General features: G+C 42.2%; 1 protein-coding gene across 9 annotated transcripts in view; it reads left to right on the top strand.

Moving 5' to 3' along the window:
• Positions 1–16327, top strand: part of kalrna (kalirin RhoGEF kinase a) — a 1017450-nt gene that overhangs the window by 827107 nt on the left and 174016 nt on the right. For 6 of the 9 annotated variants that reach the window (XM_085986273.1, XM_085986274.1, XM_085986272.1 and 3 more), the window contains 2 exons: positions 11765–11857; positions 14669–14796. In XM_085986273.1, the coding sequence (XP_085842399.1) occupies positions 11765–11857; positions 14669–14796 (221 nt within the window). The remainder of the gene's footprint in view (positions 1–11764; positions 11858–14668; positions 14797–16327) is intronic. The other 3 variants (XM_085986275.1, XM_085986276.1, XM_085986279.1) reach the window with 1 other exon arrangement.

Genomic DNA, 16327 nt, shown 5'->3' with positions numbered 1-16327 from the left:
AGTTCATGGCAGATTTTGTGTTCAGCGATATGCAAATGAGGTTGAGTGGAAACTCGGTGTGTGTGAGGAAGACCCAGGCTGTATGTGGGGTAAGTGTGTACATCTAAAGATAACATTTATGACATAATAGGAAAATTATACAAAAATTAATAAACTTACACATAAAATTGGTTCATTAATGTTGGAAATGTTTGAAAGAAGTTTTCCCGAAATTGGATTGAGCCACAGCATCACATGAAAACCAGATAGAAAACAACAGGGAGTTTTGTTCCTCTGGAGAAATTGTATGTGTGGATGTGTGTGTGAAAGAGAGAGAGATCCGTAATGGGAGTGGCCACTCTAACCTGTTCCTACGTAACTACAATACCCACAACTATAGTCACCCAACCACAAAATTTGTAAATCGCAAAAGGCATGAGCAGTTTTAAAAATTACGTTTTAGTCCTTTATACACTGCCATTAAGTAAAAATTCTGAATCAAGTGATGTTAGCAATCACATTTTCTTTCATCCTTGGGTGGCTGCTATTTGTGCCAGGGCTGGGTGTTTCTGCAACTTGGTTTATTAATCCAACCATATCTTTATTCACTGTTAGAGGAAAAAATATAACCAGATTTACCTGTGCAACTTTAGTGCATAAGAAAAACACTATTTTCCAAGAAACAATCAAAAAACACTTTATTGTGTCCAAGTAGTTCTCTTTACAAACTTCTTTCTAAATTCCTACAATGTCGATGTCTACCCATCACCCTCTTCTGCACACCTCCTGTTACTGGCATAATGTCTGACTCACCATGAGTAATGCCACAAGGAGCCACCAGTATCGATATATATCTATATATATATAGCACACACTTCCTGTCCACAATAACATTGCTTTATATAGCATGATGATGATTCATAAGCAATACTTTTTACTCACCCTTTATAATGGGAGAACCCTATGTCAACAGGCCAACATTTGTAATAGGTAAAGAATATAATCAACATCTGCTACACTGTCCACCACCCGTTACTATGTGGCACTGCTGAGCAAGTCGCCCAAATCCACCCATTATTTTATTTTCTCACCCGATTTTTGAGGGAGTTGTTGATCACTTTCAGATGCTTTTAACTCTGATTTTCAGATTTTCCTCCCACTTTATGGGGGCACCAGGGACTCCCCTACCCACCTGACCAGTTTGTGGCCACCAATTTTTATTTTGGACCTCTAGTCTTAACATACCTGTTCCCCACCCATTTCTGTTTCCTTTTCTGAGTAATATTGGGATGGCCTCCAGTCTAGTGCTCAGGCCAACTCACTAACCGTCTGGATGACTTACTAAATATTTGATAGCAAATGAAATTTTACTTGTAAAATTCATTCTGTGCCTTTTTTTTACAAATTATCAGGGAAAACTCGAAAGAAACTGAAAAATTATTTCATGCTATCAAGGGATATATCCTTTCAGTCATGAGTCAGCCTGAATCCCACAGATCCAGATGAGAAATTCTACATGCCCATGGTGGGGGGGGGGGGGGGTGGTGGTTTCCTCCCAGCCTACCACCGTAACTTTGGCAGGAGACTGTCAGAAACTCCAAAGAATTTCAGGGACCTTATTTGTAGCCCATACTCACCAGGCTGAGGGTAAAAAAAGGGCAAAAACACTTTGAAGAAGTGTCTTGAGTGATTTGAGTGTCTGGGCTGGTCTTTTATTGGTGTAGTTATTAATATATCATGGTGAGTTGGAGTATACACCGTTTTGCCATTCTTATGACCACATAACGGCCCCCCATGGTGGATCATGTTGCACCACCAGACACCACCAGAAAGGGAAAAATCAGAGGTCAGGAGATCGGAACAACAGAAGTCACGAGGGCACTTTGCGGAGGCCCGAGGTGTTCTGAGATGAAATGGGAGTGGAGAGGGTGAGAATCCACTCACTTAGGTCATGGAATACCACAGAAAATTTACATCCTTATAAAAACATCATGCCCTTTGACTTCCTGTGAATAATGCACTGGAGGGTCAGCTAGTGATATATTAAAACAATATATCTAATGCAAGTTTTGTCCTTCATACTTCAGTGGTCATCACATTTGAGGTATGTCTCTATATGCATATTTTGCGTTCTGCTTTCACCTGATTGGCAACATTTCATATTCCTAAAGCTGCAACTAATCAGATACCTATGAGGCAATTGGGAAAAAAAGCAACTGAACCAATCAAATTGCGTTAAATATTTGTTTTTAAAGCCTTTTACTTGCAATTTTTTCCCTCCGCCTTCCAACTACACACCAAAACAAGTACAATTTACAAACATGTCAAAACAGAAATATTTGAAATTGTACACAAAACTGCCTAACTCTTGTTGGAAAGGCAACTATTAGGATTTGCCCTCAAAGGCCTAGGGCTCGAATTTCCAAGCCCCGTGGAGGCGGGTTTGGAGGCGGGAGTGGTGGGAAAATTGCAGAATCGGAGGGCAGGAACCCATCCCGCCCCCAACCCGCCTCCATGCTAATGTCCCAGGGGGCGGGTATCCGACCTGTGCTGGGAGCCGCCTCCCCGAGGCGGGAAGGGGATTAGTGCCAATTAACTGCCTGTTAACAGGTAGTTAACAGGCAGTTTTTTGCCTAATCCCTATTTTTAGCCCTGAAGTGTGGGCTTCCCAACGACTCCGAACCACGCCAAGTTAGCGAGGCAGACCGTCGGTCTGAAGGGGTTGGAGGGGTCGAGATGTCCATCGTGCAGGTGAGTGATGGGTGCATGTGTGCAGAGGTAAGTGTGTGAGGTAAGTGTAAAGTGTTTTAATAAGTTTTACTAACCTTTACTTTCTCCTGCAGGCTTCCTTCCTTCAGTTCTCAGGAGTCCCTCAGTTTACCGGCACAGAAAGCAGAATGGCCGCTGAACTGTCAAAAGCTGCAGCATTCTGCTTTCTGGTCTGGAGAGCTCTCTAACTGAGTCTGAGTAGAGGGACTCAAGTTAGAAGACAGATTGTCAGTGTTTGACAGCTTCACAGAGCTGTCAAACGCTGATTTTTCAGCTGTCAAAAGCTCTTGACAGATAAAATATCAATCGCTGACGTCGCCAGTAACCAGGTGTCCCTTAATTGGCCTGCTGAGCCCGCTGGGTGGGCTTAACAAGGTCAATCAAGGGAAAATAACGTGGGTTGGCCGCAAGTCGATGGAGGTGGGACTACAACCTAAAAAGTGGGAGTCCCGCCTCCATCACGTCCTCATTGATAAATTCGAGCCCCTAATCTTTTTCAGGCTCTGAGACCATTGTCTCTGTTCTTTGTGAAGCCAATTCTTTGCTGCCTGGTGCCTCCCTGAGCAACACCACAGGAGGTCTGTTCATTAAAATAAAGCCCTTCACTACACCTGGAGTTCTCTTCTACTGCCGTTCTATCTGCTCAATAGTGTCCTTTTGGCCCAGTCCTGCCACTCGTGGTCCTGGCCCACCATGACCTACTTCAGCCCATTGTGGCCACAACATGTTGCTTGCATGACAGGCTTGTCCCCAGCTTGTAATCCACATAAAAATGGTTTCTGCCAATATCCACTGAAGTTGCAGCAACCGATTGGGAGAACGCTGAAGAAAATTCCCAGCAGTAGTGTATAGTGTAAGTGCACTCTCGGGCAGGCCTAAGGAAAAAAGGTGTAGCTTTTGTTAATGAGGTCCTTAGGTAACAAACAAAAAAAGACTTCAGAGCTTAAAAACATGTGGGCTGTGAAAATCTGCATTAGTAGTAGCAGGTTTGGAGCACAGTGACAACACAGCACAATTTGGAGACCTGTAAATATCGGTGGGACTGTCTCTGCTATAGTTCTGGCTGTGTTTCAAGCCCCTTAAGTTTCTGGTCTGAGTGGGAGGTGTCAGTTGCTACATCCACCTCTTGACCAGCTTGCACAAGCTAATGCATTGGTTGGCTTAAGAATGGAGGTGAACATGTCATTTACATCAGAATAAGTTAGACACATAAATGAGGTGCAAATTTTGCAGCTATCCTGACTGGCAAAAGCAAAATTTTAAAAAGTCCTGTTTCTCACTTTTGCCACTCCCTCCCTGGTCTGCCAGTACATATTTAAATAAGGTGATCCCACAAATAACATTGGAGTCAACTGCACAAATCACCATGGGGTCATAGGGTCCCACCCAGCCAGTGTAACTACATCATAGATTTTCAGGACTTGCTCTTTGTTACTGAGCTGTTTTGAACTAACTGCATGCAGCTGTCAATCATAGAAACACTCCCTGGTCAGTCAGTGAACTTCCTGTACTTGATTGTGGATATAAAGTTACAACAATATCGATACACCTGCCTCCTTAAAGGAAAATATATATTTGAAAAAGACCCCTTCATTAACATAATGAAAAATCTATATCAACTATGTAGTCCTAACAGATCCATTGCCGAGAGTTCACATTTAGGCTGTGATTTTCCCTACCTTGGCGGGACCATGGTGGGTGACATCGGTAGTGGGTCGCAGCCCCGCTCCTGTCTCCATCCTGGCCTCCGACATGACTTTCCCCTGATTGGGCTTGATTGGGCTTGTTAAGCCCGCCCAGCGAGTTTCCAGGGCCAATTGAAGGAAGTGGGTCTGATAATGTCATTTGATGATGCGTCATCAGCTGGTTTCCTTAAAGGGACCACGTGCAAATTTACTTGATATTTGTGCTGTCAGTGTTCTACAGCATTGAGGTGCTGTAAACACTGACAAGCACTGCACAGAGGTGCACGGCTGCACCCAGGCTCTCCCATGACTCCCTCCATATGCTTATGGAGAGAGTCACAGCACACATGGAAGTTCTCTTCCGTTCCAATGGGCGGAAGAGACCTTCCCAGGAGACCAACGCAGCCTGGTTGCACATTGCACAGGAGGGTACAAGCAGGGATGTTGTCAGGAGCAGCAGGCTGCAATGGTGCAAGCCTTTCAATGACCTCAGTAGATCACGAAACGTTACTGCAAAGCCACACTCAACCTCACCCTGCTGTGCCACTCATCACATCCCCATCACTCTGCCTTCCCTACCCTACTCCTGCACACCCTTACTCACACCAACTTAACTTGCACCTCCACCCATCCCTCTCTATCTATATTATCAGTTCCCCATCTCACTAGCCACCCCTCGCACTCACCCACATCCTAGTCCAATCATTTCAACTAACAACACACAAGGGTAGGTACTTGTGTCTTTTAGCCAATGTTCCTGTTCTGTTAATGTGCTGTCAAACATTGAAATCTTTATTTTCAACACTTTCTGTTAGACAGCTTTATGTGCACCTTTGGAAGTGGCTTAGAAAGTTGCAGTGAATGGTGAGACATAACGGTACCCCCACAATGGTGATGAGTGCGAAAGGAATGGCTTGGGCATTGTAGGGATGCTTTATGGTGTTGGTGTGGGGTGGTGCCAACCTGGCACATCATGTGGCAGCCAGAATGTACTGCGTCAAGCAAAGTAAATCTGGCTATGATTGATGCCATCCCTGGCATCCTGGGCAGCAGTGTGGTCGAGTGCTGATGCCCTCTGTGCTGTGCAGCATCAGTTGATTGCGGAGGAGGTTGGCGGTGCTGCTGGTTTGCCTGGTGCTGCTGGTGTACCTGGTGATGCTGGTATTGGGGCTGATTGTGGTGGGATTCTTAGGACCAAGGTGAGATAGTTTCAAGGGCACCGATGCTGATGGAATAGATGGCAGGTGAAGTAGAGATGACAGAAGCGATCTGTCAATGGTGGGAGAGGTAAAGAGGTCAGCCTGGACGGAGCCTTGTGTAAAGACTTGCCGCATTCTGAATCTGTAGTGGAAATGCAGTTTAGAGAAGCTAGTGGCTACGGGAACATTTCTCAATCAGCTGGGAGCTTTGACTTGACATTTGAAGCTGTCAACTCATCAGCTGAAACAATAACAAGTGACCTCCTGCCTCAGCTTCACAGATGAGGTCTTGGCACAGCGGGAAACCGGTGGGTGACCTGTCAAATTCAAAAAGCTGGGAAAAAAAGCATTGTTAAGTGGCTATAAACAAGCAACTAATGATTTTAATTGCCTCCCCCTGCCGCTGCCTGTCGGGTCTGCTCAGCGCTGGCAGACCCAAAATCGGGAAAGTCCAGGGTGCACGTTTTGACGGGGTTCCCAACCCGCTATCAAACATTAAAAATTTAACAGCTGACCCGCCACCCATCCTGTCCGCTGTGCACCGGCAAAATTCTGGCCATAGTTACTGATAGTGAACATCATTGTTCAGTGGTTTTCACACTACTCTACCACTCCTTGTTGTTAGAGCAGTGGACTTATTATTCATAGTGTTGATGTGAACCTTTTCCAATAGAGGCTTCAGTTCCAGTACTGCCTCACGTTTCAGTTAGTTGTTGCCCTCAGTTTTGCTTCTTCTGCACACTCTGTTGTGGCTGTGGTTTGTTTACTGTGGACTGGTTGGATAGCTCTACTTGTGTTAGGAAATTTGTACAAGAACTCTCAGGTCTTACTATAAATTAGAGTTTTGTTTGATCTGGTTCTTCCTAAAAATTGTTATATTTTCAATTCTTACATTGTAGGATCTGCTATGTACTTTATGTTGCACTCTTTTTCTGTGGTCTGAATTCTGACAACTTCTCGCCTGGGAAATCCCTTGGAGCTGGTCGCACTCCACCACCATAATACTGCTGGAAAAGCGGCGGACATCTCGTTTACACCTCGTTTACACCTCGTTTGCATCTCGTTTACATCTCATTTACACCTCATTTACATTCCGTTTACCCCTCATTTACACCCCGTTTACATCCCGTTTACATCCCATTTACACCTCGTTTACATCCCGTTTACACCCCGTTTACATCTCATTTACATCTCGTTTACACCTCGTTTACATCTCGTTTACACCCCGTTTACATCTCATTTACAGCTCGTTTACATCTCGTTTACACCCCGTTTACATCTCGTTTACACCCCATTTACATCTCATTTACACCTCGTTTACATCTCATTTACACCCCGTTTACATCTAATTTACACCTCGTTTACATCTCATTTACACCTCGTTTACATCTCGTTTACACCCTGTTTACATCTCATTTACACCTCGTTTACGCCCCGTTTACATCTCATTTACACCTCGTTTACATCTCGTTTACATCCCGTTTACACCCCGTTTACACCTCGTTTACATCTCGTTTACACCCCGTTTACACCCCGTTTACATCTCATTTACATCTCATTTACACCCCGTTTACACCCCGTTTACATCTCGTTTACACCCCGTTTACATCTCGTTTACACCCCGTTTACATCTCGTTTACACCCCGTTTACATCTCATTTACACCTCGTTTACATCTCATTTACACCCCGTTTACATCTCATTTACACCTCGTTTACACCTCGTACACCTCGTTTACATCGCGTTTACACCCCATTTACATCTCATTTACACCCCGTTTACATCTCGTTTACACCCCATTTACATCTCATTTACACCTCATTTACATTTCATTTACACCCCGTTTACACCCCGTTTACATCTCGTTTACATCTCGTTTACACCCCGTTTACACCTCATTTACATCTCGTTTACACCCCGTTTACACCCCATTTACACCCCGTTCACATCTCGTTTACACCTCGTTTGCATCTAGTTTACACCCCGTTTACATCTCGTTTACATCCCATTTACATCTCATTTACACCCCGTTTACATCTCATTTACACCTCGTTTACACCTCATGTACACCTCGTTTACATCGCGTTTACACCCCGTTTACATCTCATTTACACCTCGTTTACATCTCATTTACACCTCGTTTACACCTCGTTTACACCCCATTTACATCTCGTTTACATCTCGTTTACACCCCGTTTACATCTCGTTTACACCCCGTTTACACTTCATTTACATCTAATTTACACCTCATTTACACCGTGTTTACACCTCGTTTACATTTCGTTTAGACCCCGTTTACACCCCATTTACACCTCATTTACATCTCATTTACACCCCGTTTACACCCTGTTTACATCTCATTTACACCCCGTTTACACTTCATTTACATCTCATTTACACTTCATTTACATCTCATTTACACCTCATTTACACCGAGTTTACACCGCATTTACACCCCATTTACACTTCATTTACATCTCATTTACCTCTCGTTTACACCTCATTTACATCTCGTTTACACTTCATTTACATCTCGTTTACACCTCATTTACACCTCATTTCCATCTCATTTACACCTCGTTTACACCTCGTTTACATCTCATTTACATCTCATTTACACCCATTTACACCTCGTTTACCTCTCATTTACACCTCGCTTATGTCGCATTGACACCTCGTTTGCACCACGTTTACACCACATTTACACCTCATTTACACCACGTTTACCCCACATTTATACCTCGTTTACACCTCATTTACACCATGCTTACACCTCGTTTACTCTTTGTTTACACCTCGTTTACGCCTCATTTACACCCTGTTTACACCTCATTTACACCTTGTTTACTCCTTGTTTACATCTCGTTTTCACCTCGTTTACACCTTATTTACACCCCGTTTGCACCTCGTTTACATCTGGTTTGCACCTCATTTACACCTCATTTACATCTCTATTACACCTAGTTTACATCTCGTTTACACCCTGTTTACACCCCGTTTACACCTCGTTTACACATGTAAGCTGGGTGTCTTCAGTAATTCCAGTGATGTTACAATGGTGGAGCGGGTCCAGCTCCACATGAAATTTCCCGGCCCTCTTCTGTAAGCTTGTCCGGGTCTTTGGTGCTTTTATTGTAGAAAGCTTGTTTGGTATTTCTGAGATATAGCTTCTCTTTTACATCACTTACTGGCCTTGGTTTTAGAAGTCTGCGTGATGTAGCATGTGTTATATTTTTTAATCTTAGTTCTGATTTGGTTCCCTTTTTTAATTAGAGAGTAGGACTGATTTTAGCCCCCATTCCACCCTCGAAATGGGCATGGACAGGACATTGCATAAAAACAGGTGGCGATCAGAGGCACCAGCAGCTCTTATCCAAAGCAGGCAGAAGCTTCATTTAATATATGCAAGCAGTTTCAAGCCAAACAGAAAAAGGTACCACTTATCAGCCACCAAGTACCAAAAAAACCCTGGGAGAGAACAGGATTTGAATTGTTCAAAGTGAACGGAAGAAACGATCTCATGTTCTATTACTTAAATTTCATTGAATTCGACAGACTAAGGATGATTTTTGTATACTGGTGTAAGTCCATTGTAAATGGTTCTGAACTGGTGCAAATCTTGTCAGAATGGTAATGGATTAATTGTACTCAGTTCTGAGTCAGCTCATTATCATAATTATTCACTGCTCCAGATTCAGATTTGGAATAGGTGCATACAGCACACTGGTAGTGGGAACATAAACTTGCGTGTGTGTGTGAAACTTTTAAAGAGAAGCAGACAATGAAAGAGAACTGGCAGAATTTTTACATGCTTTGAAAAAGCTGAAAAAACATCTCAAATTGTCGGCTGCCTTTGCCAAGGCTGAAAGAGGAGAGGGCAAAGAGGCAACAAACAACAAATGAAATGAAAGGAAGCTCAATTGCAGCATGACTGGAAAGAGGTAGATATTGACTTGAGGCTAAAGCTGACTGGTACCGTCACTGGCTATGCCAACAGTATGCTGCATTGTAGCTGGATGGTCCATGCAGCAGATGGTACATTTTTTGCATCTGCTTTCTGATGACCCAGTCAGTTCCCCACAGTCATTGCCAGGTACGTGTTCCAGGATCTGCAGATATTGTTAGTGGCATCATGACAGATGTGACCAAACAGGGTACCTGGGCTGTTGCTCAAGTTCCTGTGCCTTCTTTCACACAGTGACAGTGAAAACATGACATACAGTGATTGTGGTGTTTCTGACATTATAGTTAGTCAGGCATGCACAAATCTTAGAAATGCGATCAGGCCTACTGTCCCAGCTTCCTTTGGAATAGGAGCCTCCACATGCACTAATCATCTGCTGAAGCAATGTTTGGTCATTTCTGACTGGGGACAGAATATCTTTCATGCAGCCTAATCTGCCTAGCATCACTCCATAGGACCTCCTTTTCTTTTTCCTAACACCTCAAAAAAGAATATTCCCATTGGGAAACCCATTGGTGTCAGTATTGTGGTTGACTCTTAACTGCCCTCTGAAATGGCCTAGCAAGCCACTCAGTTGTACAAGAAGGCGGCTCACCACCACTTTCTCAAGGGCAATTAGGGATAGGTAATAAATGCTGGCCTTGCCAGCGACGCCCACATCCCATGAACGAATAAAAAAAAATCCTTGTTCATTAGTGGCCTGTAGATCTGTCCTCAAGCTCTCTGGAGACAGCTTTGGATTGTGATGTGGATCAATGAACTCTACACCTCATTTCCTCTCTCATATGGAGTGATATGACTACTCAGTCTCCCTTGATATCAGTCCATTGATGCACTGAGTTAATTTCTAATGTTGAAATACACGGCAATCTGGAGTGGCATTTATTTTGTGTCAGGCCATTGTTTTCTCAACAGTGCCAGGTCATCTTCTCCACTTTTTGCTTAACCTTCTCATTCTATTTTTAGCTGTAGTAAATATTATTGCATACTGATGGATTCAATCTCATTTTCTGTTTCCAAATGTGCACCAATTGACATGAATTCCCATTGTCAACCCTTTTGGTCAGATAAATATATTCTGCTCAGCAAAAGGAACCTTTTATTAACTTGTCAACAAGAAATATCTCCTTGCCTCTTTTTTACACAGCTTCAACTTTGTATTTTTGTATATCATTCCTTGAAGCCTTTTGGATACACTAATTAGTCTGTTTTTCAGAATGTATATGTTGAATGATTCTATATAGGTCTACATTCACTTAAAATGATTTAAAACTGAATGCAGTACTTCTTGGTTGGTCTTAGGGTTTTTATCATTGGCTTGGTTCACAGTGGTCAGAGATAGTTTGCGGTGTCATTGTGGACCTTGGGTAAGCTTGGAGAAGCTGGCACAGTACCAGCATGAACTTTTGTGAGCCACTCCAAATACTAGTCTGCTATGTTGAATTCCAGTTTTTAGTAACACAGTCACAGAGGTTGGGTAGGTTACCACTTTTTTCAATCCACTTGTTGCCCTGAAAGGTCAAGAGTAGAAAAATTGGAAATCGTGGGGAAAAAAAACCCTAAGTTCCCCTCACCATGAGTTAGCAATTCAGGAAGCACTAAATCATCCAGTAGATAGTATTTTTCTGCTCAGCTATGGAGGTTGGTTGTCCAAGTTCCTAATTAGTTTCAAAAGATGAGCACTCTACCAGTAACAAACCTCAAAAACAACAAAGATATTGTGCTGGCTTCTTACAAACGGTGCCTGAATTTTCAGCTTGCCCCCAGGGTTAAAACCGACGATGTGGATCGACTACCCATCATAGAAACCGACTATTTTCATTTTTGTTGAAACCAATGGAAATGAAAATCTGGAGGTTTGTATAATGGGCAGCTGATCCGCACGCTGATTTTACACCCGGGCAGCAAGTTGAAAATCTACCTCAGTGTGTAAAGACCTTTTGCATCTGTTGGTGGATTGCTTTAACTGATTCTTATGAGAAAAATGTTGAGGCTTATAACAATGCTTTGCTATTTTTAACTGCCCTATTGCAAATTTTTACCTTAACTGTGTGCCCTATTCCCTCTACCCTTTTTACTCCTGGTGGCATTACTAATGGCTTTTTATTTTCCTTCTCCCTTTTCCTGCTCTCACTCCTGGTTTTGCTCCCTTCCTTTCTAATCTTGCAGTCCTCTTTGCATACTGCCCGTCAGAGCGCTTCTGAAATTCCCAGTGCTGCGGACCTTGTCAGTGCAATCGAAAAGCTGGTTAAAAGTAAACTGGTAAGTTTAGAGTATGTAAAAAAAAAAAAAAAATTTGGAATCATTTGCTTCTCCTTAGCCTCAAAAAGTTGTTCTTGTTCCAGGAATATTGTTTACTACCTAGAATATGGTTAGGTGGCAGCCTTGACTTAGTGGTAGCATTCTTGCCTCAGATTCAGAAAATCGCAGGTTCAAACCACACTCCAGAGACTTTAGCACGTAATCCAGGTTGACACTTCAGTGCAATACTAAGGTACTGCTGCAATGTTGGAGGTACCATTTTTTGGATGAGACATTGAACCAAGGCCCTGTCTGCATTGGACAATTTGAAGAAGAGCAGGGAGTTCTCCTCGTGTCCTTCAATCAATATCAGCAAAACAGATTATCTGCTCATTTATCTTATTGCTGTTGGACTATGCTCTGTGTAAATTGGCTGATGCATTTCCCTACATTACTACAGTGACTACACTTAAAATTAGCTATGAAGCACTTTGGGACATCATGAGGTCATGAAAGACAATAAATAAGCGCATGGGTTGTGTCTTTAGAATGTGAATACCATGACTTGATGTTAGGCCATACATTGCACATGAATGGCAGGGATTCTGCAAAGGGACTGGATTTTGTTTTGTCTCATTGATAGCCACTGTATTTTAAGTTCAGTTGCTTTAGATTACAATTCTGCTGTAATGGAACCACAATGCAATGCCACACATTCCAAGTTACAAAAGTAGTTTTCAGCTTTAAAGCTGATCAGAATCAGCTGAATGTTATGACACTTACTCCATCCCAGATACAGTGTTGCTACTGGGACATCAGTAGAATGTAATGGTGGGTAGGTAAAAGTTTTGTGCTATCCACTTGAACTGAATCCCTGGAGCAGGACAAGTACGGTTATTATTTTTCAAATCTTGACTTCTGTCTGCAGAAAGTATTTTGAGCTACGGAACAATAGGCTGAACTACTGGTATTGATAGTGATGGGAACATTTGAGCTGATAAATTAAGAATATTGCACAAAACATGTTTTGGGACAGGATTAAGCTTCAGTGCAATTTGTCCTGCAGTGTGTTGACACCAATACATTCCTTAAGCCTTGTAACATAACCGTAATGATTAACTGGGAGATTTCGGAATGTGAAGCTGTGATTTAGATTTCTTTGCTCCCACAGCTGTACTTCCTTCAACTTGAATGTGTCGTATGAAATCTGAAAGGGGCATAATGTCAAAATCCAAATAAATGCACCTTGATCTGGGCAGGTGTGTCAGTAATATCTGATTAATTCAAATTTTACTCAGTGCATAACCCAACTGCAGTCACTCATTTCTATCAGGACTGTGATGTGGTTGGAGCTTCTCTTTTTCTGCAATCTTTCTGGCTTCATCTCCAAGAAGTCCTAACATAAACCTAATCCTTTTGTATCGATTAGTTACTTATTGTCTATAAGTAACAGAAATAGAAGAATAACAGTTATTATATTTATAAATTTCATGCTAGAAACTAAATTGTCAAGTCCTTGAAAACTAAATTACAGTTTGAGTAATATTTTTTGCAAAAGGATGAACATTTTAATTAATGATGAATTTCAGCATCTGCAGGCCTAGGAGTCCAACTAAAAAAAAATCTTTTGTAAACTTTGGGATCGGGAGATGGTCTCTTTACTTGCCAGACATTAGTTTCTGCCATTTCTAACACATTTAATAGAAAACATGGAACAAGTTGCAACACCTGCAGCCCTCTCTGCAATGGCAGAAATGGCACTGTAGATGAAGCTGAGTACAACTGGGTCCAACATGACAGTGCTTTGTTAAAGTCAGGCCTCTGACACAATCATGTGATGTACCTTATTGATGTACTTAGTCTGTAAACCCAGGAACTCATTTAACAGTGGCAAAAAGTTCCTTGGTTTACAGGGGAAAATGCAGCTTAAAAACGTCCTTTTCCCATTAAGATCTGGACTCTCTGGACGTGTTGCCAGTAGCACAAGTAATTGATGCAACTGTCAGGACAGATTTATCACCAAAACTACAGACTATAGATTGGAAAGAAAATGAACAGAAAATGAAATTAAGGAATGTGTCATAAATTAATATGTGGACTTTCAAAACTCACTGTAGGATTCAGGCCATGGAAGCAATCCTAAACCCCATGAGTTTTGGAAGATCATTTTGGCTTTAACAGTACCTGTCTTTAACATATAACTGCACAAGTAATTTCTATTGTAATTTTTTGATCTATTAAAAGTAGATTTAGAAAAATCTAAAGCACCATAAAACACTCTTTAATTCATTGCATTGCTGGCATTCCAAAAAGTCTTTCCATTTTTGATTGTGGTTCGCAACGTTTTAGCCTGTTAAAGTATTACTGGACTGTTTTTGTTTTAATACCCACATCACACAGGAAGGGGGAATGGTTATGCTTGTATTGTGGTTACTTAGTAATAGTGCTTCTCATTTGCAAGTGAGCATTATTTTGCCATTTATTTTCTTTCTTTGAACAAACTTGTTAAAAAAGCAACGTTTGAAGCCCTTGTGAATGAATGGTAAATGTAGCAGAAGACTGATCAGGTTAGTGATGGTTTCACAATGAAGAAAGGGCTCTGTTTATTGCCCTTTGATGTATGCTGTTGTCAGCCTGTACTGGTTCCAAACTAGAATTTGTGGGACTAAACACTTCTGTGGAAATAGGTTTATGAAAGCATTAGTGGAATAATTCGATTAGGATTGACCTATTATATGGTTGCAGCTTATGCAGTATTTATTTATATAATTTTTGCTTGCTTTGTGTTTAAGAAAAAGAACGTTTCATAAGTCAACAATTATTCTTTTGTAGACTCTGGAACCAGGCTGCTCCTTTCGAAGTAATTTGAAAGATCCCCTTAGTCCTGAGTCAATGAATTCTTCAATGTCACCTGGAGATCTTGAGGAAGAAAAGCGGGCCAAAGCACTTAAAGGCAGAACGTAAGCTAAATTTCTCTACAAACGTACCAGTGAAATGGAACATGAAAATAGATTACAATCAGTATATTCAGATTTGGTACTTTGCCTGAACTGCTTTTATTATACCATGCACAGATCTAAGAAAAAACTGGAATTCTGGATTAAATAACCAGAAGGGTAATCATTGCAGTGTTGTGTATAATCTTAGGTGTGCAGTGTGTATTGGGTATCAAACGTATTATATCACAGCATTCTCATTGGTTACAAGTCCAGTTAGTTGCAGAATGTCACAGGGGATCAGCACATGATCCAGAACTGATAACTGTATCAAAATCTAGATTAGTTATCTTACCTCAGATGCGATCTCGCTCAATGGCTTAGTGCATTTGAAATGTTTTCTGTGTAGGAGTTGTGTTATCAGATGTTTACTTCCACTTTTGGCTTCCAACCTTGACTTTCCTTAGCAGTTCAAGCTTTGTATTGTGCAGTAGCATTCAAATGCTGCCTTTTTGATAGGATATAGCCTGCTTTAAGCTGTTATTTTAATAATGTCACCATCCTTTCAGCACATCAACCACGGAAGTAGAAGATAATCTTAACAAAGAGAGCAGCTTTAAAAATGAACTTCAATAATATGCACAGCATAATTATTACATATCCAGAAATTGAATCATTGCAGTGTCACACACAGCCAGGTCTGTAGTCAGTGGGGATTGAGAGTATTATATTAAAGTATTTTGCACAAGATGGCTTTCATTGTTTGGTTCTAAAGTACTTGTGCAAGTGGCCAACCTTTTCACGACTTGGTTCACAATTTGATTTCTATCTCAACACTACAAACAAACATATAAAATTGACAGGCAGGAAAAGACCAAGGCCGAGAAATTCAGTAGCGTTCGCCAGCCGTTAACGCCTTAAGAGGGGTAGATTTCCAGCGCTAGGCACTTAGCGCCCAGGCGCAGTCCGAACTGCGCCTACGCCCAACTTCAGTTGACATTTAGCGCCGGCGCAAAGTGTTTGCACCCGCAGCTTATGACGTCATTTCGTCGTGCAACGCTGTTTGTGCGCCCCAAACCGGAAATTCAGTGGCGCCCGCCCAATGTGGGCGTGGCGCTGTTAAGAACTGTGAACTGGAACGCAGCAGAGGCCCTGCGGGCCTCGGGGAGCGCTAATTAAAGGGCACTTAGACTGAACTATAAAGGCCAGCCATTTTGCTGCCATGACTTTAGTGCTTTGGATTTCTGGACAGAGACCAAGGAACAGACCTTCCTGATTTGGGACAACATAGGAGAGGTATTTTTGGCTTCTGGCCAGAGCTTGGAAATTAGACTCATTGTGATGTCACTGTTTGCAAGTTTATTATGGGAGCTGCATGGGGTTCCAACCCTCAGTTCCAGCATTATGTGCGAAGGGCTCGCAGACGCTGTGTGAGAGGGCCAGCCATGCCTAGACGCAGAGGGGCCATCAGGCGTCGGCAACGTAGGCCTTACCCACTCAGGGAATACCGGCAGCAGGTGTCCTATCTCACCATGACTGCCGCGCATTGTGTTAA

This window comes from Somniosus microcephalus, chromosome 4, assembly GCF_052327205.1.
Source record: "Somniosus microcephalus isolate GS21.2 chromosome 4, FLI_Smic_1.0, whole genome shotgun sequence".
Taxonomy (NCBI): Eukaryota; Metazoa; Chordata; class Chondrichthyes; order Squaliformes; family Somniosidae; genus Somniosus; species Somniosus microcephalus.
Note: the sequence above shows the minus strand (reverse complement) of the source record. Positions and strands in the feature narration are given on the sequence as shown.